The 26,572-nt window shown below is 54.8% G+C and overlaps 1 protein-coding gene across 2 annotated transcripts in view; it reads left to right on the top strand.

Moving 5' to 3' along the window:
- MAD1L1 (mitotic arrest deficient 1 like 1) overlaps positions 1-26,572 on the top strand; it is a 368,629-nt gene that overhangs the window by 189,952 nt on the left and 152,105 nt on the right. For both annotated transcript variants that reach the window (XM_069486644.1, XM_069486645.1), the window contains exons 13-14: positions 500-640; positions 14,021-14,077. In XM_069486644.1, coding sequence (XP_069342745.1) covers positions 500-640; positions 14,021-14,077 — 198 coding nt within the window. The remainder of the gene's footprint in view (positions 1-499; positions 641-14,020; positions 14,078-26,572) is intronic.

Raw genomic sequence — 26,572 nt, forward strand, 5'->3', positions numbered from 1 at the left:
TGTCCCCAGAGGCCTGGGCAGCTGCACTGCGGGGTGTTCAAACCCACCTCCCCGACTGAGCCCACTGTTGTTTTCCTGGGCTCAGTTTGATTGGGACTCAGAAGTCACAGGGACCCATGAGCACAGGCCGGGATGGGGAGCAGAGGCCTCTGCCTGCCAAGGGCCCTTGCCCTACACGTGCTGTGTCCACAGCGGCAGAGGCCTCTGCCCCCACCCCAGCCCGTGTCCACACAGCAGGCACACAGTGGAGTATCCAACCCGCTGCAGCCCAAGGCCTGGCACGGTCAGAGCGAGCGGACACTGAGGCCAAAGACGGGGCTCTCGGCCATCGCTGGCCTGGGAGCCAGTGGGCATCTGGGCCCTGTGTCCACACCTGTGGTCTCCTTACAGGTGGGCTCGGAGTGTTCACCTGAATCCTTGAACTCTGACCCCATGACCCTATGCTCCCGTGTCTGTGTTTCCACTCCGCGGGCCCTGACCAGCTGCCCTCTGTCCACAGGAGCGAGACGGCATGCGGGCCATCCTGGGCTCCTATGACAGCGAGCTGACCTCCGCCGAGTACTCGCCCCAGCTGACCCGGCGCGTGCGGGAGGCCGAGGACATGGTACAGAAGGTGCACGCCCATAGCACGGAGGTGGAGGTGAGTCTGCACCACAGACGGGAGGGGCTTGTGTCACCAAAGGGTCCTTCCCCAGGCAGGACTTGGGCAGAGCGGGTGGGAGCTAGGTTCTGTCTTCCTAGTTCTGGGTTGACAGGTGGCAGGGGAGGTCACAGGCCGTGGGCTGGTTATTTTGCACACATGATCTACTTGAATTCTCACGACTGCGTGGGGCATTCAGCAGGGTCCCCTCAGCTCGTGGTGGGGAGGCCCCGGTGGCGCCCAGCACCTTCGATGGCTTCATGAGGAGAGTTAGTCTCCAGGTGCCCAGAGGTGGCCCTGGGGGGTCCAGTGGGTTCTTGCCGATGTGGGGGCTTTTCTGGGTCCTGGAGAGCTTGAGGCCCGGTGTTGCCCAACTGGATGTAGGCGTTTCTCCTTGTCGTGTCCTCCTGCCCATGTCCCTGTCCTGCTGATGCCACAGGATCCTCCAGGGAGGGGGCGGCCTCAGGGTATTGCTTCTCTGACCTTGCCTTTCCTGGTGGCCTCTGTGGAGCTCGGTGCCCTCTGCTCACTGAGTGTGGCCTGGGTCATGGCTACTGTGGCATTTCAAGCCTCATGGCCTGTTCCTAGGGGCTGTGTGCTGATGGGTGCCTGGGGGTGCATCAGATTCCCGATTTGCCTCTTTGAACAGCCGGGGTCCACGCCGAGCTTCCCAGCTCTAATCTGCTCAACAGAAAGCAGCTGGGCCTTGCAGGGCCTGGTGGCTGTGGCCTCCCAAACACTCTCCCCAGGCCACAGGTCCCCAACAAGCCACTCTCAGCCCAGGGAAGAAACCACACAGCCCTTCCTGCGATGTGGGGGGGTCACCTAGTCTGGGACATGGGGCAGGGTCTTCTTTGTTCCTGGCCACCAGGAACACAGCCACAGCCACATCCGCTAGCAGCGCTGATGCTCTGCTCAGCCTTTTACCTGCATCGTCTGTCTAATTCTCACTGCATCCCTAGGGAAGGTGCTATTACTGCCCTAATTTTACTGATGAGGAAACCGAGGCCAGAGGGGTCGAGGGACATGTGCAGGTCACTGAGCTGGGAGGTTTCTGCAGGCTGCAGTGCTTGAGCTCTGGGCCACTGACTGCACTCCCCGCCTCTCGGAGGACCCAGGCTCCAAGGCTTCTGCCGGCACTGCTGGGCCCAGCGAGCTCACTCTGGTTGTGCTGGCCTTGATGGTGGACACCCAATGGTGTGGGGAGCTGTCAGCATGGCCCATTGCTCTGTCCCTGGCAGCTGTGTCTACTCCTCATTCAGCTGGTGTTCTTGGGACACATCTGATGTCCCAGCTGTAGGGGTGACCTGGGTCCATAGCAGAGAGCCAGGCTGACGGGTGTGACCGTAGTTCCTCCCTAGCCAACGTTGCCGAGTGTGTCCTCTGGGTCAGGCCCCGTTCCAGGGGTACATCGATGAAGCCTCTGCCCCTTCTGAGCTTAGCTTCTAGGTGAGGGGGACATTGATAGCAAGCCTAAGTTCTATAGTGTGCTAGAATGTGCAGAGTTCATGGGGCCCCCGGGAGCTGTGCTGCGGTGGGTCTCCTGGGGCTGCTGTGCATGGGGAAGGTGGGAATGGAATAGAGTTTCATGCAGCCGTGTCTGGAAGGTGGGCGACCGATGGTCCAGTGGGCGAGAGGAGAGCTTGGGGGGAGAGGCTCAGGCCCTGGGAGTGGCACTTGGCCTGGGTGCCCCCAGGTGCTTGCTGTCTCTCGCTTAACTGGTAACAGAGGCACCCTGGGGGCTATGCTGTGTCCCCACTGGCATGTTTGCCCAGAGCAGCCCCCAGGAGTGAGGCCACCTCTTGGGTCCTGCACCCTGGCCTGCTCCTCTGGCCCCGGCCCCCACTGTCCAGTGTGTGCTGGTGTTCATCCTCCTGCTCCCCACCCTGGCTGTCCTATCCATACCCAGCAGCCCTGGGAGCACAGGGCCCACTGCTAAGTGCCACGCATAGACCTCCAGTCCTGAATTGACAGCCGTTCTCATATAACACGTTTGGCTCTACGTGAAGTAATAATGAAGAGAGGCTTGTGGGGAGGGCTCTCTGACACCCCTGTCCTCCCACTGTTTTTTTACGTCAAGAGATCTCTATGTCCGTGTGTGCCACACACACTCTGGTCTGTTAATTGTGAGCCTAACAGTGTGGGCACACGTGGTGCCGAATGTTCTGGTGGTGTGTGTGTCTGGGTGATCCGGGGCTGTCAGTGGCCTCAGAACACTTTGACCAAACACCATCACCGAATCAGTGCCTCACTAGGGCAGCTCAGTGGGCCTCAGCCATCACTCCACTAATGGGGTGTAAGTTGGGGGCCCCTTCCCCCACTTCCTGTGGTGGGACATGCAGTGGACAGGTTAGTCCCCTTCTTGTCCATCTCCTGGAGTTACAGGAGACTCCATGGACGAAAGAGTCAGGTGCCCAGTGGTGCCAGAGTGCAGGTGGCCATCACCGGCACTGGCTGGTCCTTTCTCTGTGGTCATTGCTGTGGGAGTTCACACGGCTGGTCCTGGCAGGGTGGGGCTGAGGAACTGCTTTTCGGAGCCCTGGTGGCCATCTTGGCCTGTCCTCGTCACTGCTGTTGGCCTGGCTCAGAGTGCCTCGGGGGGCCAGAGCAGGCCCCCGTGGCAGCTGTGAGCCCAGGAGGCTCCTCACATTGGAAGGGAGCCTCAACTTTGACCTCACCCTCCAGTTCACAGAGACCAGACACGGGACTCAACTGCAGGCAGTAGGATTGCTGCCCTAGAGGCTTTTGTGGGTGGGCGGGCTTTCCATGTTTTTTTTTTTTTTTTTTTTTTTTAAGAGACAACGTGTCTCTCTGTTGCCTCAGCTGGAGAGCAGTGGTGTCGTCCTAGCTCACTGCAACCTCAAACTCCTGGGCTCGACCATCCTCCCGCCTCAGCCTCCCAAGTAGCTGGGACGACAGGTGTGTGCCACCACACCCAGCTAATTTTTAAATTTTTTTGTAGAGATGGGGTCTCGCTTTGTTGTCTAGGCTGGTCTCAAACTCCTATGCTCAAGTGATCCTCCTGCCTCAACCTCCCAAAGTGCTGGGATTATGGGCGTGTGCCACTGCACCTGGCCTCCATCTCTTTTATTAAATAGTAACTTCTTATATATCAGAAACTCCGTAAGCCGCTTACACTTAGAGCACTTAAAGCGCTTAAAGCTGCTTTACTGGCTGTCAGGAGTTTATTATTTGAGCATCATTTGTTGACACTCAATAAAAAGTTACGTAACTTTATAGAACTCCCTCGTTAACGGGTCTTTAGAGCCTCCCAGACAAGCTATCAGTCACTCGCCCTGAGATGCAAGCACCCTGTGGGTGACGCACAGCAGAGAGTGTGCCCTCGCTGTGGGTCCCCCCGGAATCACTTCTATTGCTCAGTTGTCTTGGGAGCCCGGTGTCTGGTACAGGCAGGGAGGACACCCCCATGGCCCCCCGGGGTCTGATTATGCAGCTGATTAGCCACAGAAGCCCCTTGTGCCAGTGCAGTACTGGCCTGGGAGGAAGGGTAGGGGAACGGTGGACAGATTCCCTTGCTGCTGGGATTCAGGGTGGGCCTGGGCTGTGGGGTGGTGCTGTCCTGCCCCAGCTCCCCGCACCCCATTCATGTTTTCTTCTTGCTTCCTGTTATCTTCTCTTCCCTCCCTCTTTGTCCTTCTGTTCTCTCTGCACATTTGTCTGTCTCTGACCCTTCCTCTCCCTGGACCTCTCTCCGCCCCCATCCGTCACCCTCCCCCCTTTCCTCTACCTCCCCTCAGGTCAGCGGGCTTTTCCTGTGATCTTGTCTGCAGGGGTGACCTGTGGGCAGGAGCCCTGGGGACACAGGCTTCGGCTGGGGGTGTGGCCTGAGCACGGAGAACTTCCATTCCACCCGATTAGCTAAGTCTGCTCTGATGGGGAGCATGTTTTGATTCCAGCAAAAACATTTCACTAAAACAAACTGAAATGTTGAGTTAGGAGAATCCCAGTCTCCCTTCGCTGGTGAAGTTTGTGCCATTTTACACGGCTTTTATTTATTCCGTTTAATAAAGTGGCTGTAGGAGTTGGTAGCATATGTCACGCATCCTCTGTCAAAGGAGCTATCAATATGCAGTGCATGCCACCTCAATTCAACGTATCAGCCAGATTTGTGTTTCCAGTTTATTTAATTAAAACCGATTATGGCGCTGCTGGCTGCATGGAGGTGTGTGGAAAATCCCAATTTCAGGTTGCAGTGGATCTGAAATCTTTTCTGATTTCCAGCGTAGGAAAAAACGGACACCAGTGTCTCCACCCCCTTCCTCCTCTGTCACCTGGCTCAGGTGGCCATTTGCCATCATCGTGTCTTTGCCATGGATGGTTGGGCTTCGCAAGAGCAGAGCAGGAGCACTGTCTGCAGAGCCCAGAGATTCCCCGGGTCCGAAGTACTATTCTTTCGTACTTCGTGTGTGTTTATTTACTGTTCTTCTTATATAAAGAACTTGAGATAACTACTGCACAGAGCACAGATAAAATGAAAAATCTTGGAACAGTTCAAAGATAAGCAGTGTATTACAGAGAAGTGTTCAAAGGGATAAACAAAATAATGCCAGCAGTCTGGGCTGGGCACTTCCTGTGTGGGGCCACAGTACGTGAACTTGGGAGCAGCAAACACCAGAGGGGAAGTGGCCAGACAGCCTGATCCCCAGCGTCTGCGCAGGGGTCAGAGCCACACGGCTGCTGAGAGCAGCCCTCATGTGAGATGCTGGCTATGCCCCGAATGGCCGGCACTTTGAGAACCACTGCACGCTATGCGCTAGGCCCACTGCCTGGCCCCTCTACCTCAGGGACCCCCTGCTGTCCCCACAGTGTCTCTGTGGGCCTGAGCCTCCGCCCCACACCTGCACCTGGCCCTGTGCACTGCCTCCACCTGGGACTTGCTCTGCAGCCAGGAGAAGCCAGACTTGTGGTTGTCTTTGGCCTCCATCCACGAGAGAGGGCATTTTTGCATCCGCAGGCCACACCTACAGGGCTGCTACCCAGGACGAGGTGCTCAGCTGGTGGGGGGGGCAAGGAGACCTGGGGTTCCAGGCCCATCCTCTCCCTGTGACCTGGGGGGGCTGCTTCCTGGGGCCCCAGCCTCTCCACTGTGAGGCTCTGCGGGATTTGTGCTCGATGCTGTCAGTTCCCCCTGGCCTGGCCATCCTGCGTGTTCTCCCGTCCCCCGCTGTGTTCGCAGCGCACGGGCGGGCACAGCTCTCAGGCAGCAGCTTCTCACCTCAGGGTAAAAATAGCCTGGCCGAGGTCTCTGAGCAGCACCTACACGTCGCAGACAGAGCTCGGGCCTGGGGCTCGTGTCTGAGCACACGTAGCCAACTGGGCTGGCTGGAGAACCAGCAAGAGACATGCGTGGCTCCACGGCTGAGGCCGAGGCTGAGGCAGCTCTGCAGCTCTGTGGTCACTAAGCCCCAGGGTGCAGGGGGGAGTGGCTGCACCATGGGGCTGGTTATGCTGGTTTTTCTGGGCTGTGCGGTGGAGCCCTCTCCCCACGGCCCTTCCACCTCCTGCTGCACCTGGGCGTGTTCCCTGGAAGCCCAGCTCTGAGTGGGCTTGGCCTCTCTTGGGATGGAGCCGGTTTCCTTCCTTCCTGCCTTCCTCCGGGGCCTTGCTCTGCCAGTCTGCTTTGGTCCTGGACCCCGCTTCCGCCTCAGGGTTCAGCGTAAGGTGGAGTCTTGCTGTGGGGTCAGTCCCTTTTCAGAGGCTCCTGTGGCCATGGAGGGGGATTGAGGGACAGCGAAGCTCCCAACTTGCCCAGGAGCCTGGGCACCCTGGCCTTCCTGCCTCTGCCCAGCCCCACCCCTGGGCCTTGGGAAGCCCCTCTCTATGTCCCACCTTATTCCCGCAGTTCACGCACCAGCCAACGGATGTGTGGGCAAGGCTGCTATGAGTATTTGAGTATCCTTCTTTGTGTGAACATGTGTTCATTTTTCTGGGGTGTATATCGAGGAGTGGGATTGTTGGGTTTAACTGTTATAAGCAGTTGCCAAATGGCTTTCCAGAGTGGCTGTGCCATTGTGCACCCGCCGGCGAGGCGTGTGCCTGGTCCTCCTGCCGCCTGCTCACACTGCAGGCCGGGTGTCCTCCTCCTTTTTAATTGTTTCCAGTGGGCAACGGCATATTTCACTGTGGTTTAAACTCGCATTTCCCTAGTGACTGCTAACATGCAGCCGTTAGTGAGCTGCTTTGCCCTTTGCAAATCTTCTCTGGTGAACGTCTGCTGGGATCTTTTCTTCCTTCTCTCTGGTGCTCTGTCCTGCAAGTTCAAGCCACCTGCACCTCAGCTCCGGGCTCTGTCTGTGACGCTTCCCCCATCCTGGGCCCTGGGGCCCTCGGGGCTGTGAGCCAGGCTTGGCCTCCAGCCACTTCCCTCTCTCAAGGGTCTGTACTGCGTGTGCCTGTCCTCCCTCCAGGGTCAGAAAGCCGTTGTTCCTTGGCTTGTGCCTGCTGTTCTGGCTGGCTGAGGTGGGAGGGTAGATGGGCTGCTGGCTCCTCTGGCTTGTCCAGCAGCAGAAGTTCTGGAGCATTTTTGGAAACATGGGAACCCCTCCCTCTGAAGCTTCTCCATACCCCATCTGGGAGCCCCCCCATTCTCCAGGCTCTTTTGGGACCCTGGTGTCCTCTCCTGGTAGCAGGACCCTAGTCTCACCTCTCCAGGTAGCAGGCCGGGGATGTTTTGGTGTTTCCTTTGATTTTCCTCCCCCAGTTAATGTTCATTGACTGATAAGGCGAGGGGGGAATGACTCCTCTGCCGGGCTCTGCTCGTGCATCTGACACCTTCCCTCTGCTGGTCCCACCAGGCAGTCGGCACACCGGGGCGGCCGAGGCCAAGCTCGTGGCACAGGCTGTGGAACATCCCACTCCCCCGAGCTCCTGCTCTGTCCATGCCCACCCTCATTTTCAAAAACATTTTTTTTTTATTTTTTTATTATTGGAAACGTCACCTGTGACCACTCATCCCGGTTGAGTCACGATCAGTGATGTGTTTCCCAGATGGTCACGGACTTTCAGTAAGTATTTGTCTTCTGCAGCTGTGCTCAGGAGCACACACTTTCCGACCTGCCAAGTCTGGAGCCAAAGGTGGCCGGCGTTCGTCCTCTACCCACAAGCTTTGCCCCGAGGAAGGTCCCTCCTGCCTCCCTGCCCGTCCTTTCATCTGGGGACCCGCTCTGCTGAGAGTCCCCAGCCTGGGCCCACCTGGGGCCCAACGGGGAAGAAGCAGCAGGTTGTGGGTCACTTCCAGGGATGCTGAGCTCCTCACTGTTAGAAACAGCTGCTTTGTGTAGTGGCAGAATTGTCCCCGTCTTCCTCCCTAACTTGTGCTCCAGAGTGCTGGAGTATGTATTCTTAAAATATACCTTTTTAATGAAAGTATAACATTCATAGACAGACATGCCCAGATGATAAGTATGCGGGTCCGTGAGTTATCGCAACTCGAGTGCATCTGTGTTCAGCACCACCCGGGTGGAGAAACAGACGTCCTCAGGACCCAGTGGGTCGCTCCCTGCACGATGAGTGATGTCTTTGCATACTCGGTCCGTGGTTGAAGGCAGCTCTTGTGATCTCCGCAAGTCTTCCTTCTTCATGGCCGAATAGCTGAGGGTGATGCCCTCGCTGTCCCGGTCACCTCTGGGAGCACTTCAGTTTGTCTGCATCTGCCCTCCTGACCTCAGGCTCCGTCCCTCTGGGAGACCCAGGACCTGCGCAGCGTTAGTTGAGCGCAGGCCGAGCGACCACGACAGCCGCCTCCATCCCAGGGTTGCGTTTTTCCCGGGAGCCGCTCTAGGCAGGCAGGTACAGGCAGATGCTTGGGTCAGAGTGTGGCGCTCGACTTTGCTCCACGTCAGGTTTCTGTCACGATTCTGGAGTTGGGATCTCTCTAAAATCCCACTGGTCTCCATCGTGTTTGCTCTCTTTGCAAGCCTGGGCCCTGTGTGAATTTGAGGGGCGTGCTTTCTGTGTTTCTTAAGTCATTGATTGGAGAGAGTGGACAGGATGGGGCCCGGGCAGAGTCGGGCTCTTCAGATGGACACCTGTTAGTCAGAAGTCCTTGCTTCAGGTTAACCAGCCAGTTGGAAATAAACTCACCTTTGGGCCCAAGTTGCTCAGTCGTGTCCCTGCAGACCCCTTGTTGAAACACCCTGGAAACGCCTGCAGCACTGTCTTGGCCTGGCTGCCTGCAGCCGTTGTGGCCTGACTTGTTCCCACCAGGAGCCGAGATGCTCGCCATGGTCTTGTCTCCGTTGCTGCAGCTCTTGCATGGCTTTGCAGTCGCTCTCCAGGTCTGCACGGGAGCTACAGGAGGGTGGAGCTGGACCTGGCACAGACCCGCTTTCGGCCCTGCTGCTTCCTGACAGTCCCTGGCCTTTTCTGCGCTGCGTATTTAAAGTGCTGGGGGCCCCAGCCTTGCGGGGTTGCCATGTGGGCTGGTGTAAATTGAGGTGATGATGTATCACACCTGGTGCACTGTGGGTGTCACCTGAAGGCTGACGACCACAATGACCACCTTTGGGCCTGGGGCACTATGCCAGACCTGGTGTGCGCCATGCTCACAGTGGCCTCATGGGCAGCTCTAAAGCAGATGCACATTCTGTGGTTGCTTCTCTGCTGCTTGGCCCAGCTCAGCACCTGCCTGTAGCCCCTGTGTTTGGGGTGGTCTCTGTGGCCCAGTGACCTGCAGGTTCAGTTTGACCTGGGAGAGGTGCTGGGTTTCAAGGCCACTGGCCCTCACACAGCAGCCCACAGGCAGAGCGTGAGCAAGCGTGGACCAGGATTATTTTCTGAGTGCTGGTCCGCATGGTGTGCCCCAGAAAGCATGCAGGTGTGCAGCTTGGCAAAGCAGGTGGTATCTGGATTCACGGAGGGTCGGTCATTACTCCATTAGCTGTTTCCACCTGCTGGTGTGACCCCCAGCTACAGCTGGACTGTCCAGGGTTCACCTGGGACGTGCTGGTTCTGCAGCTGTGAGGAAGGACGATTTGCTGGCAGCCTTTCCCCTAGAACCTGGGGCTCGTCGTCTGTCCCGTGCACGGCTCTCTCCCTGGAGCAGCCTGGGGTGGTGGGAGGGCCCAGGCACCTGTGGGCTGGTGGTCCGCACAGTTCAAGGCCTACCCCTCACTTGCCCGTTGGCATTTCTTGGGGGTTGTGGGTGGGGATTGGGAGCTCTCTGGGTGGAGGGCCTTGCCTGTGCTTGCACAGTGGGCCTCGGTGGGGTTTGATTCTGCTGTTGGGTCCAGAACCGGACTGGGCCTTCAGGGGCCGGGCAGTCTGCAGATCTGAGCGGCTGAGAGGTTGTGCGCTGCTGTCAGGGCCCCCAGGGGCTGTGTGCACTGTGCTGTTATCTCATGACTGGCGGGGCCTCTTCCTCTGTGCTCCCAAGCTCATCAGCTTCCCCAGCCCCCAACGTGTGCACACATGCACACTCACACGTGCACACACACATATGCATGTACATGCACATATGCTTTTCCACCTTCAGTCTTTCCCATCCCAGAGCATTGCCCTGTGATTGTTCCAGTTGCCTGGTCCAGGTCTCGCCCCTGCCTTTTCCCTCCTCCCCAGATCTTGGGCCCCTCCCTGTGGATCCCACCCCTGAGCAGGCTCTCCTCCCCCTCCCACAGCCACCCCCATGGTGGCTCTCAGCTCTTGGCCTCACGCCTGGACAAGCCCCATGCCTCCCTCTAGGCTGTGCATCTGCACTGTGGCCTGGGGGGTCTCCGGGGGCGTACCTGCCTGACTCCCGCCAGGTATTAGGACACAGACACGGCATGTTTGGGCAGCAGAGGGCAGTGAGGACAAGAGCCAGGGCGTGGGGCACAGCTCAGGAGGATGATGGCCTCGAGGCCTCTCTGAGCAGAGAACGAGGGTGTGGGGCAAAGCGGGAGGGTCTGGGAGGAGGAAGGGCCTCAGGTGCAAAGGCCCAGGGAGGGCTGCGCAGGGGCAGCGGGAGACCACACGCAGAGCAGGCCAGAGACAGACTCACGTGAGAGCGGGACCCGGGTCAGGCGGACTGAGGGCATGGCCTGGGCCTCGTGGGAACGGAGGGGCCCTCTGTGCAGGACGTCACACTGGCCTCCTGCTCCTGTACTGCAGGTCCCAGGATGGGTTAGGCCTAACCTGGATTCAGAACATACGCTGTCATCGGTCCAGATGTGGTCTTCTGTTAGGGTCTTGAATTTTATTTGTTTAAGGAACATATGGGAGCTTGCCCCCAGCTCAGGGGCTCTCAGGGTCCCAGGAGCTGATGGTGCCCCTATGGCTGGTGTCTCATCTGCCATGTGCCCTGTCCAGCTCCTGCCCCACCCCTGCCCCAGCAGGTAGCGCTGCACCGAATTCTGTCTATATTATTGCCTTGCTTTAAAAAAGTTAGTTTAATTGCATATATGTGAATGCCTAAGTACTACATTGTTTAGATTTTGAACTTCACAGAAAGAGTAACACTCTTGTGGTCTGAGATTCATGCTCTCTACTTTGTCACATGCGGGTGTTGCACGTGGCTGTGGCCTGTGGCAGAGTGTCCTGCTGCATAAACACATTCAGCTTCTTGTTCTCTTGCTGATGGGCGTCTTGCGTGTTTCAGATTTTTTTCTCTCGCAGAGCAGGTGAGGAGAGCTTGGTGCGCACCTGCTGCGGGCTCGTGTAACAGTTTCTCTGAATGTATACCTCGGGGTAGGGTCACTGAGTTACAGCGCATGCAAATGTTAAACACTAAGGAAATGGCAAGTTATTTTACAAAGTAATTTACTATTAATAGTTTTCATTCCCACCATCGATGTATATAAGATTCAATTGATTTATATACTTACTGACTCTTAGTATTTCCAGGATACTTAATTTTTGCCAATCAAATGAATGCAAAGTGGTATTTTATTGTTGGTCTTGATTTGCATTTTCCTAATTAATAACAATGTTGATTACCTTGTCATGTGTTTCCCGGCCATATGCGTTTCCTTTTCTGGGAAATGTCTGTTCGCATCTTGTGCCCGTGTTTCTGTTGTGCTGTGTTTTCATGGTGCTGCTCGGGTAGGGAGAGTGTGGTGTCCTGTATGGTATAGGAGTGTCCCCTGGGGCAGGGGGACAGCGGCAGGGGCTCCGGCAGTGCTGCTGTCACCAGTTTGAGTGTGTTGGAAAGAGAGAGCCCTGGGCCCCAATCCTGCCCCCGTCACTGACTGCTGGGCAGGATTGGGTGTGGCTTCATTTCCGAGCCTCGGTTTCTTCCTTCCTGAAGGAAGACCAGTAAGAAAACCCACCTCCCAGGAGTGGGCAGGTGGGCCAGTGAGCATGTCAGCAGTAAGGTGGCCTGGTGGCTCTTGGGGAGCCTTCTACAGACAACTGGTCTGCCCTCGGTGCCTCTGACTGCAGCGGGTCCCAGAGGAGGTGGTCCGGGCTGGCGCTGCCTCCCGAAGGCATCCCCTCACTTCTTGCCAGCCACCCGCCCGCAGCAGGAGGCTGTGGTGCTCCAGGCCAGGCTGCTCCTGGCTCCGCTCGGTTGATCTCGTCCTCTCGGTTTAAGTATTTGTGTGCCGTTAGCTCGTGGGTCTTGGAGCATTTACAGAGCACATCACTTCCTGCCTGGTGAGGTCGCCATGCCCCTGCCTCTCCCCAGCTCGCCTGGCAGCTGTGCCAAACCCCTGACAATTGGGCAGAGGTGGGGCTGAAGTGGTCGACTTTGAGGAATGTCCTCCCTTGTCCGTAAGAACTCAGCCTTGGTACTGGCTTCTTCACGGGTGGGTTTTGGTTCTTGTTGCTGTTTGGCTTGGTTTTGGAAATCTTGTTCCAGGAGGCTGTGTTGTCATGGTAATGATTTTTCCCAGGGTTGCCAGTGCCTCCCTTCTGTTGCAGCCTCAGTCCTATGAGCATTGGGTCACACAGGGCCACAGAGGGGCCATGTGCTTTCCCCACACCCTGGCCTAGTACACGGGGACCCGTGCCCAGGAAGTAAATGCCCGGTGTCTGGAGTTTGGCTGGGCTTTAGAAAGACGTGGTTGTGCAGAGGGACCTGCCCCCACAGCCCCCGGTGCCGCAGCATTCGAGTTTCTCCTTCCTGCAGGCCTTCAGGAGCTGATGCGGGGGTGCCTGTGGAGGGTTCCTGGAAGAGGTGACCACATGCATGACGTGTCTGTCGCTGCTGGTGGTCTGTCACCCTGCCCAGGGGACGGTACAGGAGAGCAACAGAACGTTTACAGGGCTGAGTCTGAGTCCAGCCTTCCCTGGGCAGGGCCAGTCCCCTCTGGGAGATGGGTACCCATACTCAGTGCCATGTGGCCACTCACACCCCGTGGGAGTGAGAGATGGAGAGTGCTTCTGCGTCATGGCTGGTGGAGACACCTGCCACAGTTTCCCAGCAGTGGCCGTGCAGCTCACTGGGTAGGTTTAGTTTGCATTATTTTCTGGGAGAAGTACATAATCTAGTCTCATTTTTTGAGCCTGTGACTCTAGAGGCCAACCTCATTCCTGAGCTTCAAGGCCAAGGCCTCTCTAGGAGAGGCTGGGGGGCAGAGGACAGTGTGCCTGATTGGCACCTGTGTTCCTGCTCTGGGGCATGCTCATCCCCATGGCTTTCACGCCAGTGAGACTGGCCCAGGCCTGAGCCCGGCTGCCTTGTGAGCTCCTGCATGTGGTCCTGGGATCGTGCACCCTGTAACTGGGACTGCTCCCGCGAAGGCCAGGGCAGCCTGTCAAGGTTGTGGGTGCAAGGATTTAGCTCCATGGCGCAGACTAGGTATTCGGTGAGGCCCCCTGGACAGAAAAGGCTGCCAGGTTCTCAGGCCCCAGCATGGCCCTGTTGGCTGAGACAGTCCAGGCTGCCCTTGAGTCCCAACTCTTAGTGAGGGGTAGGCCAGGCATCCTTGGGGCAGTGTGTGTGTGGGGGTGGCTCTCTCTACCCTGGGGTCCTATATGGTACCTGCCATGGGTGGGCAGCTTCAGAGACTTTCTGAGACATGGTCTCTGTCAGGAAGGTCGCCTTAATCAGTTCTTCCAGAGCATGAGGCTGCAGAAGGAGGTGAGCTGTTCCCCCTCTCCCTTGGGTGCTGGAACCCGTCCTAGACACCTCCCCTGTCCTCCACAGTCCCATGGTCCATCTCAGGACACCTCATGTCTACCTGCCACTCGTAGTCAGTTTCCAGAGGCAGGTCTTAGGGGTAGACTTTGCATTTTGCTGTGCCGCCTGCTGCCCACCTAGTTACCTGGGCAGCAGTTCTGGCCCTGCCCACCATGCCAGCTGCCCGCTGCCCAACCCCTGGGACCCCATTTGCTCAGCAGGGAGCAGGGATCATGGGGTGGTGGGAGGTACGTCCACTACAGGCAGGAGCAGAGGCCTGGGTGGTCTACAGCCTCTGACCCACTTTCTGTCTCCTCTTACAGGCTCAGCTGTCACAGGCCCTGGAGGAGCTGGGAGGCCAGAAACAAAGAGCGGACATGGTAAGTCCTGACACGGCGCTTGTGTGTTGACTCTGTGACAGAGGGAAGTCCGGGTTTAGGACACCTTGGATCCTGGGTCCCCAGCAGGAACTTGTCCCGTCCTGTCCCCATCAGGACTTATCCTGCAGGCATAAGGGTGTGGGTCCCTTCTCTCCCAGTAGCAGAGTGTGCGTGGCCTGGGCAGAGCCTCCCCTGCTTGGAACTGTGTGCCGTACAAGGTCATGCTGTTGAGACAAAGCAGATTTGAACACCGTGTGGGCCTCGAGGAGCCTGGAGCTGCCAAAGTGGTGTCAGTGCCCCAGCATCCCTGGCCCCCGCCCGTCCACACAGGGCCTGTCACCAGCAGGGACAGCTGCCTCAGCCTGGGCTCGGCCTTCACTCTGTGTGCACCCAAAGATGTAGGGTCTTCGTTAGCATGTGTTTATTTGCCACGTGCAGTTTTATTTCTCTGCTGATTATGCAGGCGTGCTTTGAAGGTGTGTTTTCTCCCCAGATCGTGTCAGCCCTGTGCTCGCTTAGTTTGGCTGTGGCCCAGCTCATGCGGCACAAGCTCACTGGTGACCTCCGCTGGGGCTCTCCTTGGTTGTCTCGATCTCTAGTATCAAAAGGCTTTCTGACCATTTCAGGAGACAAATGGGCTTTGTTTTTGAAGCTATTTGGTCTAAACCAGATGTAAGCCCACACCATGCTTCCCTGGCCTTGGCCTTGTCTGGGCAGGACACAGGGAGGCTCCAGGCCACGTGTGCTACCAGGGAGGCACTATCGGCATTGGGGCGGGCTCAGGACCGGCATCTCAGGTTGAGGCTCCTGTTCCGTGTCCTTCCTTGCCAGCCTGAGCCCTGGGCAGGGGTCCCGGCTCTCTGACTTAGAGCCTTCACCCCGTACTTGGCAGGGGCACGGTGAGGGCCAGTTGAAATGAACTTGCTTTTTAAGTTGTGGAGACAGCCACACAGCCTGTCATGGTTGCAGCTGTGGTCATTATTGTTGGTCCTTCCTGTGGTGCAGGGTTGGGAGGGTCAGAAACCTGCCCCCTGGGGGGCCAGGGCACTGGGGCGAGGGTGGCGGCAAGGCTGGGCCCAGCACTGGAGCCCGGGTTGGCTGTGCTCAGGGCTCTGATGGTGTGTCTGTGGCTGTACAGCCAGGAGTCTGGGCCCTGGGACTGGAAGAGGCCGGTGTGCCCTGGGACAGTGGGGGTGGGGACATGGAAGCGAGTGCCAGCAGGCTGTCTCGGGGGTCAAGCTGGGCAGGCCTGTGGCCGTGGTGAGGACATGATTTTATGGGGCTGGAGGTGGCAGGGGCAAGACCTTGTTTCCATCTTTATGGGGGTGCCTGGCTGCTGTGGAGAGGCCGTGGCTGGGGGAGCGTGTGTCCACCACACACCGCAGTGGTGTGGTCAGTTCGGCTGCACTGCAGGCAGATGCAGTGCGGTGGAGCATGAGGCCGGGAATCCAGGAGGACTGCGGTGTTCTGGCCTGGGTGGGGTCGTGGTGTGGGGTGGGGGCTGGAGGGAAATCCCAGCAGCCTGGGGCACCTGCTAATGGGTGGACACCCCAGCCTGGGCCCTCGAGGTGAGGCCTGCACATTTCCGTCCTCAGGAGTGAGAAGGTAGCAGAGAAGGCAGCACCTGAGGCTCGAGCCTCTGGGCCCAGCTCCAGCATCCCCCATCTGGTCCGGGGGGAGCAGCGTGAGTCAGGGCACCCCGGGGAGGGCAGGTCATTCACAGAGCCCTGGAGCAGGAAGTGTTTGAGTGGAGAGCGACCAACTCCATCAGACCCTGCCACAAGGACCTGAGAGAGAAGCAGAGGGTTGGGGCCAGGCGATTGATGATCTCCGTGGGAGCTGTTTCCAGGGAGGCCGGGAGCTGTAGCACTGATAGCACTTGTGAGGGGTTGGCTTGAAGGGCCCGAAGGGCGGCTTGAGCTGGATGGAGAGAGATTTATTCCACCTGACGGCCGTGGGAGCCCAGTGGGGAGGGGTGTGTGACAAGGCCGGGGCCGGGCTGAGGCGTCCAGGAGCAGGCGGGAGGCACACGCACCGCAGGCACTAGTGCTGGCTCTTGCCTCTGCTGGTCTGAAGCACAGTGCCAGGCAGGCCGGGAAGGGGTCTGTTGGGAGGGGCTGGCCGGTCCGGAGCCCCTGGGCCCCTCTGAGATGTGCGGGTGAGCTGGGAGCAGGACTGGTCAGTCGTTTGTCTCTGCCGTGCTCAGGTGAACATTGGCTCACGGGCTTAACCAGGGCCAGGTGTGCAGGTGAGAAGCGCGCCGGAGAGGCGGTGAGGTGACGCCCTTCCAGAGAGAGGGAGAGCAGCTCTCAGGCAGTCGCAGTGCAGTGTTTACTGTGTGTGCTTCTTAAACCTGAGTGTGAGCCACGTTTACCTTTGGACTGTAGAAATACCAGTGAGCGGTGGTTTTGTTTTTTCCATGTGTTTTCTGCAGTGAGCAGTCACTGCTAAAGCGATTTGAGGGGGAACCCATCATAACTGTTGGGTGAGCCCCCGACCTTCAGCGAGGGTGGTTCAGAATGCTCCCTGGCGGGAGAGCTGAGTAGACTGTGGCATCTGACGCACCAGCAGCAGCGCATGGCGGGTGACGGAGAGCTCTGCACACTGTGGAGTCCGGTGACTGAGCGTGTAGGTGGTTAACGGGGACGCTGTAGCCTTCCCAGCTCTGTGGGTGTTTCGTGGCGGTGGGACCAGCCAGCGTGGCCTTCCTGCTTTCCAAGCCTGTGGACTGTTAGTGCTTCCTTCTTGTTCACTGAGCATCCAGGCTCTTGAAATAAGGGTGTTTCCTGTTGACTTTGAGAAGCTGGGGCTGGGCTGTCCTCTGTGTAGACATGCTGGGTTTCCTCGGTGTTGACCTGAACTGGAACATGCCCGGGGCCGTGTTTCCCGCTGTGCGTGAGGCCAGGAAGCATTAGAGATGGAGTTGTGCCCAGCACACGCCAAGCCTGGGCATCGAGGCTGAGCCTGTGGCTGTCCTTGCATCCGGACCCTCTTTTCCACAGAAGCCTGGCTGCCTCAGAGCTGACACCTTGACCTTGATGTCAGCCCTTCTCCCAGCGCCAGGGTGGTTTTGGGGAAACTGCTAATCCAGGTCCCTCCTCGGGGAGCAGGGAGGACAGGAACTGGCCTTGGGCGCCGAGGCGGGTTGGGCACAGTGCAGCGCAGGTCTCCCGGGGACTCACAGGGAGGTCATGACAGTACTTCTCTCCCAGGGACCTCTGACGTCAGCAGGGCTGGCACCTCAGTTCAGAGGCCCCCACCCCCGGTACCAGGGAACCTTGGGGCTGGTGGTCAGTGGGGAGCTGCTGGTGGATGTGAGCTCCCTGGGGTCACTCCTGCAGCCCAGCACGATGGGTGGGACCTGGGGCTCCATCTGAGTGGGTTCTCTGCATTGGGGACGCCAGGCCTCCATGTAGATAGACCGGCTCTGCAGCGCCTCCTGCTGATTGTCTTCAGGCCTGGAGCTGCCTCCTCAGACAAGTGTGTAATCTTCGCCTGTACCTGTCCAGTCCTTAGCTTACTTCCTGTTGTTTATTTGACTTCTCTCTCCTCTCTCCCAGTTAAAAGGAAACTGGGAAATGGCAGTGCTCGGGGGTGCTCACAGGGGTGTGAGCCTCCTGGGCTGGGATGTCCTCTGCTGCCCCAGGAAGCCCTTGCCTTGACCATGGGGGATGGTCGTCTGGGGTTTGGGAAGCCTGGGGCCGGCAGATTGTGTTCCAGTTCTGGCTCTGCCATGAATTACCTGTGTGGCCTTGGCCAGCCCCAGACCTCTCACCTGGTTGGGGGACCTCCTGACACCATCGCAGCTCATTGAAGGAGGTTTGGCCAGAGCATGACAGAGCCTGAGGGTAGGCAGGGCTGTCCAGTGGAGCGCTCTGCCCAGTGGGAATGTTCTCTGTCCGGCCCAGCCAGCACAGTAGCCACTGGTCACTGGTGTAATTGTAACTAGGGCTGCTGAAAATCTTAATGGCTTGATTTTAATCACTTTTAGTAGCCACATGTGGCTGGGTAATCAGCTCCTGGAACGTTCCGTGTTCTTCCTCCTCCAGACCCCCAGCATGTTCTCTCCACCTTTTCTCTTCCACACTCAGGCTGTTTGCTGCTGGCTCATTGGACTTCTTTTTCAGCTTTAAGCTTGTGTTCCTGGCCTCGTCCTTTTGTCCTGAGTTGAAGTCCCCACAGACTGGCTCCCAAGGATTCGAGGTGTCTCCTTGGCTCTGTGTCCCTCTTGCCTCACACTGTGCCTTTAGGGGAGGGATCGGGTAGAGAGGTGCCCAGCAAGTGCAGGGCCGTGGGAGCCGTGATGGGCGCTGGCCTGGGCCCGACCGCCCGCCCCCCTCGGCTGTGCAGGGTGGGCTGCAGGTCTCCCTCCTATGTGTAAATCAGAGCCCCTCAGTGTCACTGGTGTTCTCTCCCGGGTTACCAATAAAACCCAAGTGATTCTGCGTGGGGGAAGTTCCTGCTGCTGACGTACACTACAGGACCGACCAGCTGTTCATTTTATGGTGGAGGAACCAGAGAGTGAGGACAGGTGAGTGGCCGGGGCTCACCGTGAGACGGGGGAGGGCTGGAGCTGGCCTCGGGTCTGGCTCTGTCAGCCTTGGCAGTGGCGCTGTCTGGGAAAGAGGCACTGTAGTCCCTGGGATAGCTAGAGCAACACACGTCCAGGGCATCGCCGACTGCGTCCCTCACACTCTCCGTCCGTGGCGGGTGGGGATGCAGCCTGGTGTGTGCACCGTCTGCCAGCCTGCAGCTCCTTTACCCTCTGTCTGCTGACCCAAAGTCAGTTTGCTGTTTAGGAGAATAAGAAGAAAAATTTAAACATCTTTAGCTAATTGCAGATGACAAGACAAAGGCAGTTTGACTTTCTGTTATTAGTTAGGAAACCCATACTAATTAGTAAGCATAAGTACAATTCATGCTTTTTTTCTTTAAATGCAATTACTATCACAAGGAAAGATGTCCTGGGCCATAGTTGTATCATTAACATACCTCACCCTAATTAGATATGGCCAGCAGTGGCTGGAGAAATGAGTCCTTTGATTACAACCATAAAAAAATCCTCTAATATTTTATATACTTCAGGGAGTGAGGGTTGAAGATTTATTTTCTGATTTAGAGGAATTGCACTGCTCATACCTCCGTGTGATTAAGCAGTCATCTTCCTTGAATTCCGTGTTGCCTCAGCAGTTCCTGCTTGGCCCACCCTTACCCCCAGGGGCATCTGAGGTGAGTCAGCCCCCCGAAAGGGGCACCAGGCCTGGCCATACACTTCCTGTCGCTCACCCTTCTTTGTTCCATCTCTAAAACGGGCAGGGTGTCGAGTCCTGCTCTGTGTCCCGACAGCACAGGCTTTATGGGCAGATGGTGAAACCTGGCGGCTACCAGCAGGGCAGGTCCCCAGGGCCCAGTGCTCTGTGGACCTCTCCTCTGGCAGGCACTCGACCTCCGGAGCCTCAGGCTTCTTGTGGGAAGGTGAGGGCGCAAGCACTGCTTACTCTGAAGAGACTGCAGTGATGGCTGTGCATAGCTCTGCGGGGCTGTGCCCACCCCAGGACTGCGCATAGCTCTGCGGGGCTGTGCCCACCCCAGGGCTGTGCATAGCTCTGCGGGGCTGTGCCCACCCCAGGACTGTGCGGAGATGTGCAGGGCCGTGTGGAGATCTGCAAGGCCGTGTAGAGATCTGTGGGGCTGCGTGGAGATGTGTAGGGACACACGCACCCGAGGAGGCACGCATGGCTGGTACCGAGGGTGGTGGGTGGAGCAGAAGTGAGCGTTCCTCAGTGCTCACTAATCATCATCATTCTGCTCCCCCGCCTGCAGTCTGGTCTTATCACAGTCCTCCAGCATGGCCAGCCGCCTCCCGGTAAATTGTTATAAAAACCTGCTGGTTCAGTGACTGATCGTGCCTCATTTCTCTTTCCGGATCTGTCCCACCACATGACTAAGCACCTCTATGACTGAAGAGCCTCGTGCATGCTGGGCTTGCTGGGGGAGACAAGCCCTGGGGTCAGGAGGGGCGGCCTCTGCACGGGCTGGTGGCAGCCTTGTGATTTCGGGCATCTAGTTCAGTTCATGCCCCACCAGCATGCCTGTCCCCATGTGCCGTGGTGTGAGTATCCTGAGCTTGGAAAGGCTTTTGGGGCCAGGGCTGTGTCCAGAGCAGGTCTGGGGAATGCCCCAAAGTCTGGGCCCGTGGCCTCATGTGATTGTCCTTGTCCCCCAGCCCCTGGATACAGCCTCTCCTGCACCCCACCGTGGAGCTTCTGTACCTACTCTTCATCCCACATGGGCTGGGGCCCGGCCCCCTGTCCTAAGCCACACCTGATGACTCACCTGCTGTGTGACCACAGACAGGCCCACTACCTTGTCCTGAGGGTGGAGAGAGAATGACAGTTCCTCGGAAGCCTTGCAAGGCTAGATGAGTTCATGTATTTGAAAAGATCCAGGCTTTGCAGTGAGGTGTTGCTGAGTGAGGATATAAGCCTGCTCTTTCTCTAGCTGGCCCCAGTGGAGACTGGGTCAGGGCCCTCTGCACGTACCCGGTTGAAGTTTCTCTGTTTTCAGGCACATTCTCAGTGTGTGCTGGCACAGACCAAGGCAGGCATCACATCAAACTGGTTGGCTTTAAATGCCCCTTGCATTTGAGGTAAATGTGTCTAATTCAGCAAATATTTACCAAGCACCTCTTCTTGGCCATCGTGCTGAGGAAACAGACTCTGGCTGTGTGTCTCAGTTTGTTCAGCTGCTGTAACAGAACAGATTTGGCGCTCACAGTTCTGGAGGCTGGGAGTCCACTATTGACGGGCTGGCTGGCTTGGCATCCGGCAAGGCTTCCTGGTTCTGCGCAGTGCTTTCTCGCTGTTCCCTCAGCAGGGGAAGGGGTGAGAGAGCTGTCTGGGCTCTGCCCTTATGGCCTGATGACCTCCCAGGATTTCAGTGTATGGATGGGGGCACAGTCAGTCTGTGACACCTGCCTGTCCTTCTTGCTGCAGGTACTTAGATCTTCACCTAGTCCCTAAGCACCTCAGGGGGGCCTGCCCCTTACACGCCAGCGACATCCTCTCCACCGAAGCCGCCCTTGCCAGTCTGACCACATCATCCTCTTGTGCCCGTCCATGTGGTTCCTTGTGCTGTTCCTGCTCCTAGAACATCCTCAGTCTCGCAGAGCCTCACTCCCCCTGGAAACCAGGCTGGCCATTCCCCCAGCTCACCCCGGTGCTACCCTCTGGGAGGCAGAAGCACTCTTCCCATCTGCCTTGTGCAAATATTTTCTCCTACTCTGATTGTCTGTTTACTCTTTTGATTATTTCTCTTTAGTTTAATTAAGTCCTATTTGTCTATTTTTGTTTTTGTTGTGTTTGTTTTTGGGGTCTTAGTCATGAATTCTTTTCTTAGGCCAACATCCAGAAGAATTTTTCCTAGGTTTTCTTCTAGAATTTTCATTGTTTCAGGTCTTACATTTAAGTCTTTAATCCATCTTAAGTTAATTTTTGTATATAGTGAGAGATAGGAATCCAGTTTCATTCTTCTGCATGTGGCTAATTTTTCCAGGACTATTTATTGAATAGTGTGTCCTTTCCCAGTGTATGTTTTTGTCTGGTTTGTAGCTATATGGTTGTATTTCTGGGTTCTCCATTCTGTTCCATTGGTCTATGTCTCTGCTTTTCTACCAGTACCATGCTGTTTGGGTTCCTGTAGCCTTGTAGTATAATTTGAAGTCAGGTAATGTGATACCTCCAATTTTGTTCTTTTTGCCTAGGATTACTTTGGCTATTGAAAAGGAGTATTCTTGGCCCACAAAATAAATTTCTAATGGTGTAATTTCTGGCCCTTGGTTATAGAAAATATTTGGATTCCCCACTCCCCCTGCACAAGACAGAAGAAAAATCCCAAGGCGGAATAAGCCTGCTTTTATCTGGACAGGTACAGCAGCTCATGTACAAGAGCAAACAGAGCCTCATGGTGTGTTTGATGTGGCACGACCTTTTTATTATTTTCTTTCTCAGAATTATCTCAGATATTTTCATCTCTTTTCTTCCAGGTAGTCTTTAGAGTTAGTTTACCAAGTTCCACAGAAGCCCTCTTGGAATTGCCTTGGTTTATAGACTAACACGGAACAGCGGCTCTTTGCAGCATCTGCCCCCGGGGAGCATGTGAGGCCCTGTGTTGAGGTCTCCTCCTCTGGCCTTTACTTGGGTGATCACTTTCTTCTAGCGAAACTTACACGTTTCTCATTAGGTTTGGTCCTGGGTATTTTATAATTCCGGTTACATGCATGCTGCTTTTTCATCTAGCTCTGTCTGCACATCTGCCGTGTGACTCGTGAGCCTCTTTGGGGGTGAGGGGCAGGGTGAGGAGAAGGGGGGCACTTTGGACTTGGAGCAGGGAAAACCTTGTGGACTCCACCCCTTCTGGGACGTGCTCTCCAGCTGGGCTGCCTTTCCTGAGGAGAAGGGATGTCCCAGTTCAGGTGCCCAGCTGTTCTCACGAGGAAACACCTGGGCATCGGTGGCTGCCCATGGCCCACTGCACCTGGCATCTCCCTACAGCTGGAGTGGAGATGGGGGAGGTGAGTGGACTCGAGATCCCTCCCGCCCCTTCACCAAGAAGCAACGGCCGCTGCAGAGACCTTCCTGGGTGCCAGAGGATCCAGGGCTGAGCAGAAAGGTGGCCTGTGACTGGGATTCCCAGTTCTAATCTCAGCATCATCGCTTTTCTTGGAGACCTGAAACATCCACCAAGATTGGGTTCTGGAGAGACCCGAATCCCTGAGATGCAGCCCCCTGCCTTGCCCCTTGAGCTCTCTATGGCCCTGGCCCTCAGCTCCATCACCACCATCTGTGTTCCTTGGCACAGACTGAGGCTGAGATGTGTGGCGCATGAGTGACAGCGTGGCTGATGTGCTCATGTGGCGTCCTCACTCTAGAGCTCAGCAGCACTACGATTGCTGCTGGGGAGAAGGGAGCACAACTGTGTGGAATTAGGTAAGGCCCTGGGATCAACCCTGCATCCTCTCAAACTAAACCAGAGCACACGGCCTCTATCTAAAGGTTATGCTGTACCAGAGGGTGAGCCACAAGCACCGTTAATGTTACAGTTTCATGAAGCTCTGGCAGGACCTTGCTGGCAGAGGAGTGCAGGTGCCCTCACAAGGGGGCCAGAGAGACATGGGGCACCCTTGGGAGGGTGGGTGGAGGGATGGGGGTGGCCTCAGGAGGCTGGTCCACACTGAAGCTGGAGGTGTGCCAGGGAGCCCTGTCTGCTACCTTCTGTTCCATTCTGGGTGTCTGGGCCGTCCACCAGTGGCTTGAGAGCCCGTGTTTCAGTGGCAGGTGGCTCCCACCCCCTGGGGTCTCTGCACTCACTGAACCTGTGCACTGGTTTTTGCTCCCTTCTCAGGAAAACTGCCTGTGGCCCCCACCCAAAATCAAGATGTTGTTTCATCTCAGTCCACCATTCAGTTCTATAAATGAGACCAAAATTTGGTTCTCTGAGATCAATACAATTAATAAACTTCTAGTCAGAGTAAAAAGAAGAAAAAAAGAGAAGATACAACTTACCAGTATTAGGACTGAGAGAAGTGACAGTAACACTTGTTATTTTCTGTTTGTTTGTTTTCATTAGAGCCGTCCTAGCGGGCATGAGGTGACATCACAGTGCAGTTTTGGTTTGTATCCCTGATGACAAATGATGCTGAGCTTCTCTTCGTGAGCTTGTTGGCCATTTGCATATCTGCTTTGGAGAAACGTCTGTTCAAAGACCTTGCCCATTTTTAAATTGGGTTGTCTTTTTGTTGTTTAGATGGAAGAGTTCTTTATATATTCCAGATACTGGACCCTTATCAGATAGATAATTTGCAGATATTTTCCCCAGTCTGTGGATTGTCTTTTCATCTAGTGATAATGCTCTTTGGTGTACAAAAATTGACATGCCAAAGAGCATAAAAGTTCTGTTGGAGTACATTTTATCTATTTTGTTATTGTTATAATTTTGGTGGCATATCTAAGAAACCATTGCCAGATCCAAGGTCAAGATCATTCACTCTGATGTTTCCTTCTGTGAATTTTATGATTTTAGCTCTAAGGTTTTGATCCATTTTGTGTTAGTTTTTGAATAGTGTTAGATGAGGGCCCAACTTCATTCTTCTGCATGTGGACTTTTGTTTGTCTCAACACCGTTTGTGGAAGAGACTGTTCTTTCCCTATTCAGTGGTTGTGACACCCTTGTGGAAAACCAGCTGACCATAGATGTGTGGGTTTATTTCTGGATTGTCAGTTCTATTCCGTGAATCTGTGTCTGTCCTTACGCTGGTACCGCACTGCCTTGATTACTGTAGCTTTGGAGTAGGTTTTGAAATGGGTGTGAATCTTTTGACTTCCTCTTTTTCTTCCCCCAAGACTGGCTTGCTGTTTGGGGGTCTCTTGCAGTCTCATATGAATTTCAGGATCAACTTTTCCATTTCTGCAAAAGAGACACCTCGGATTTTAACAGTGATTGCATTAAATCTTAGAGCACTTGGGGGGAGTATTGCCATCTTAACAATATTAAGTATTCCAACCCAGGAACACAGAAAGTCTTTCCATTTATTTAAGTTTGCTTTAATTTCTTTGAGCAATGTTTTATTGTTTTCAGGATACAAGTCTTTCACCTCCTTGGTTAAACTTGTTCATAAGTATTTTATTCTCTTTGATGGCTACTGTGAATGAAACTGTTTTCTTGATTCCTTTGTTGGATTGTTCATTGCTAATATATAGAAATGCCACTTATTTTTTCATGTTTATCTTGTCTCCAGCAACTTTGCTGACTTTGTTTTATTAGCTCTAATAGAATTTTTTTCATTCTTTAGGATTTTCTGTATATAACATGTCATCTGTGTATAAGGGTAATTTTACCTCTTCCTTTCCAATTTGGATGCCTTTTGTTTCTTGTTCTTACCTAATTGCCCTGGCTAGAAATTCCTGTGCAATGTTGAATAGCAGGGGTAAAGGTGAACCTTTGTATCTTGATCCTGATTTCAGGGGAAAGCTTTCATTTTTCATCATTCAGTGTGATCTCAGCTGTGAGTGTTTCTTACGTACCCTTTATCCTGTTGCAGGAGTTCCTTTGCATCCCTGGCTTATGAGTGTTTTATCATGAGGGAGCACTGGATTTGTCTTACACCTTTTCCATCTCGTTTGCCATGATCATGTGGGTTTTTCCTTCACTCTATTGATGTGGTGTATTACATTAATGGATTTTTCTATTTTCAACCACCCTTGCATTCCTGGTATAAATCCCACTTAGTTTTGGTGTACAATTCTTTTAAGATCCTGCTAGATTCAATTTGCTAGTATCTTGTTGAGGATGTTTACTTCTATATTCATCAGGGCCATTAGTTTTTTTATTGTTGTTTGTTTGTTTTCAGACAGAGTCTTGCTTTGTTACCCAGGCTGGAATGCAGTGGCATCATCATAGCTCACTGCAGCCTCAAACTCCTGGGGTCCCATTATCTTCTTGCCTTAACCTCCTGAGGAGCTGGAAGTACAGGTGCGCACCACCATGCTTGGCTAATTTTTTAATTTTTTGTAGAGACAGGGTCTCGCTATGTTGCTCAGCCTGGTCTCCAACTCCTAGGCTCAAGTGGTCCTCCTGCCTGAGCCTCCCAATGTGCTAGGATTACAGGCATGAGCCACCGTGTGCAGCCTTTCTTCTTTAAATGTTTGGTAGACTTCATCAGTGAAACCATATGGTCCTGGGTATATATGTAATATTGGGGGGGGGCGGTTGGGAAATCTTAGATTACTGATTTAGTCTCTTGTTGTTAGGTCTGGAGAGATTCTCTGTGTCTTCTTGAAGTAATTGCTGTGGTCTTAGGAATCTGTCCATTTCATCTGTGTGTCTAACGTCTAAGAGGCATGTAGTTGCTCCTAGTTTCCTCTCATAATCCTTTCTGTTTAGGTAAGGTCGGCAGTAATGTTCCCCCCTCTCATTTCTGAGTTTGCTAACTTTATTCTTTTCCTTTCTTTTCGTAGTCTAGCCAAAGATGTGTCAGTTTTGTTAATCTTCACTTCTTGGTTGATAGTTTTGTTTTGTGTTTTTTTTTTCAGGACTTCAAAGGCGTTGTTCCACTGACTTCCTGCTTGCATTGTTTCCGACAGCAAGTCTGCTGTCGTCGTCACTGTCCTACCTCTCTTACATAACGTGCCTGTTTCTCTGATTGCTTTTAAGACTGTTCCTTTATCACCGTTTTGAGCATTTGATTAGGATGTGCTTCAGATTTTTCTTCGTGTTTCTTATGCTTGGGGCTTTTTGAGTTTCTTAGATCTGTGAATTTTTTGTTGCTATCATTTTGCAAAGTTCTCCTTCAGAGACTCCAGTTAACCTCATTTAGGATGCTTGAATTCATTTTTAAAAATGATTTTTTCCTCCCTATTTTCCTGTTGACTAGTATCTTTTGCTGTGTCTTCAAGTTCCTTGGTTTTTTTCTTTAATAAAATCTAATATGCCATTAAA

Source organism: Eulemur rufifrons, chromosome 14, assembly GCF_041146395.1.
Source record: "Eulemur rufifrons isolate Redbay chromosome 14, OSU_ERuf_1, whole genome shotgun sequence".
NCBI lineage: Eukaryota > Metazoa > Chordata > Mammalia > Primates > Lemuridae > Eulemur > Eulemur rufifrons.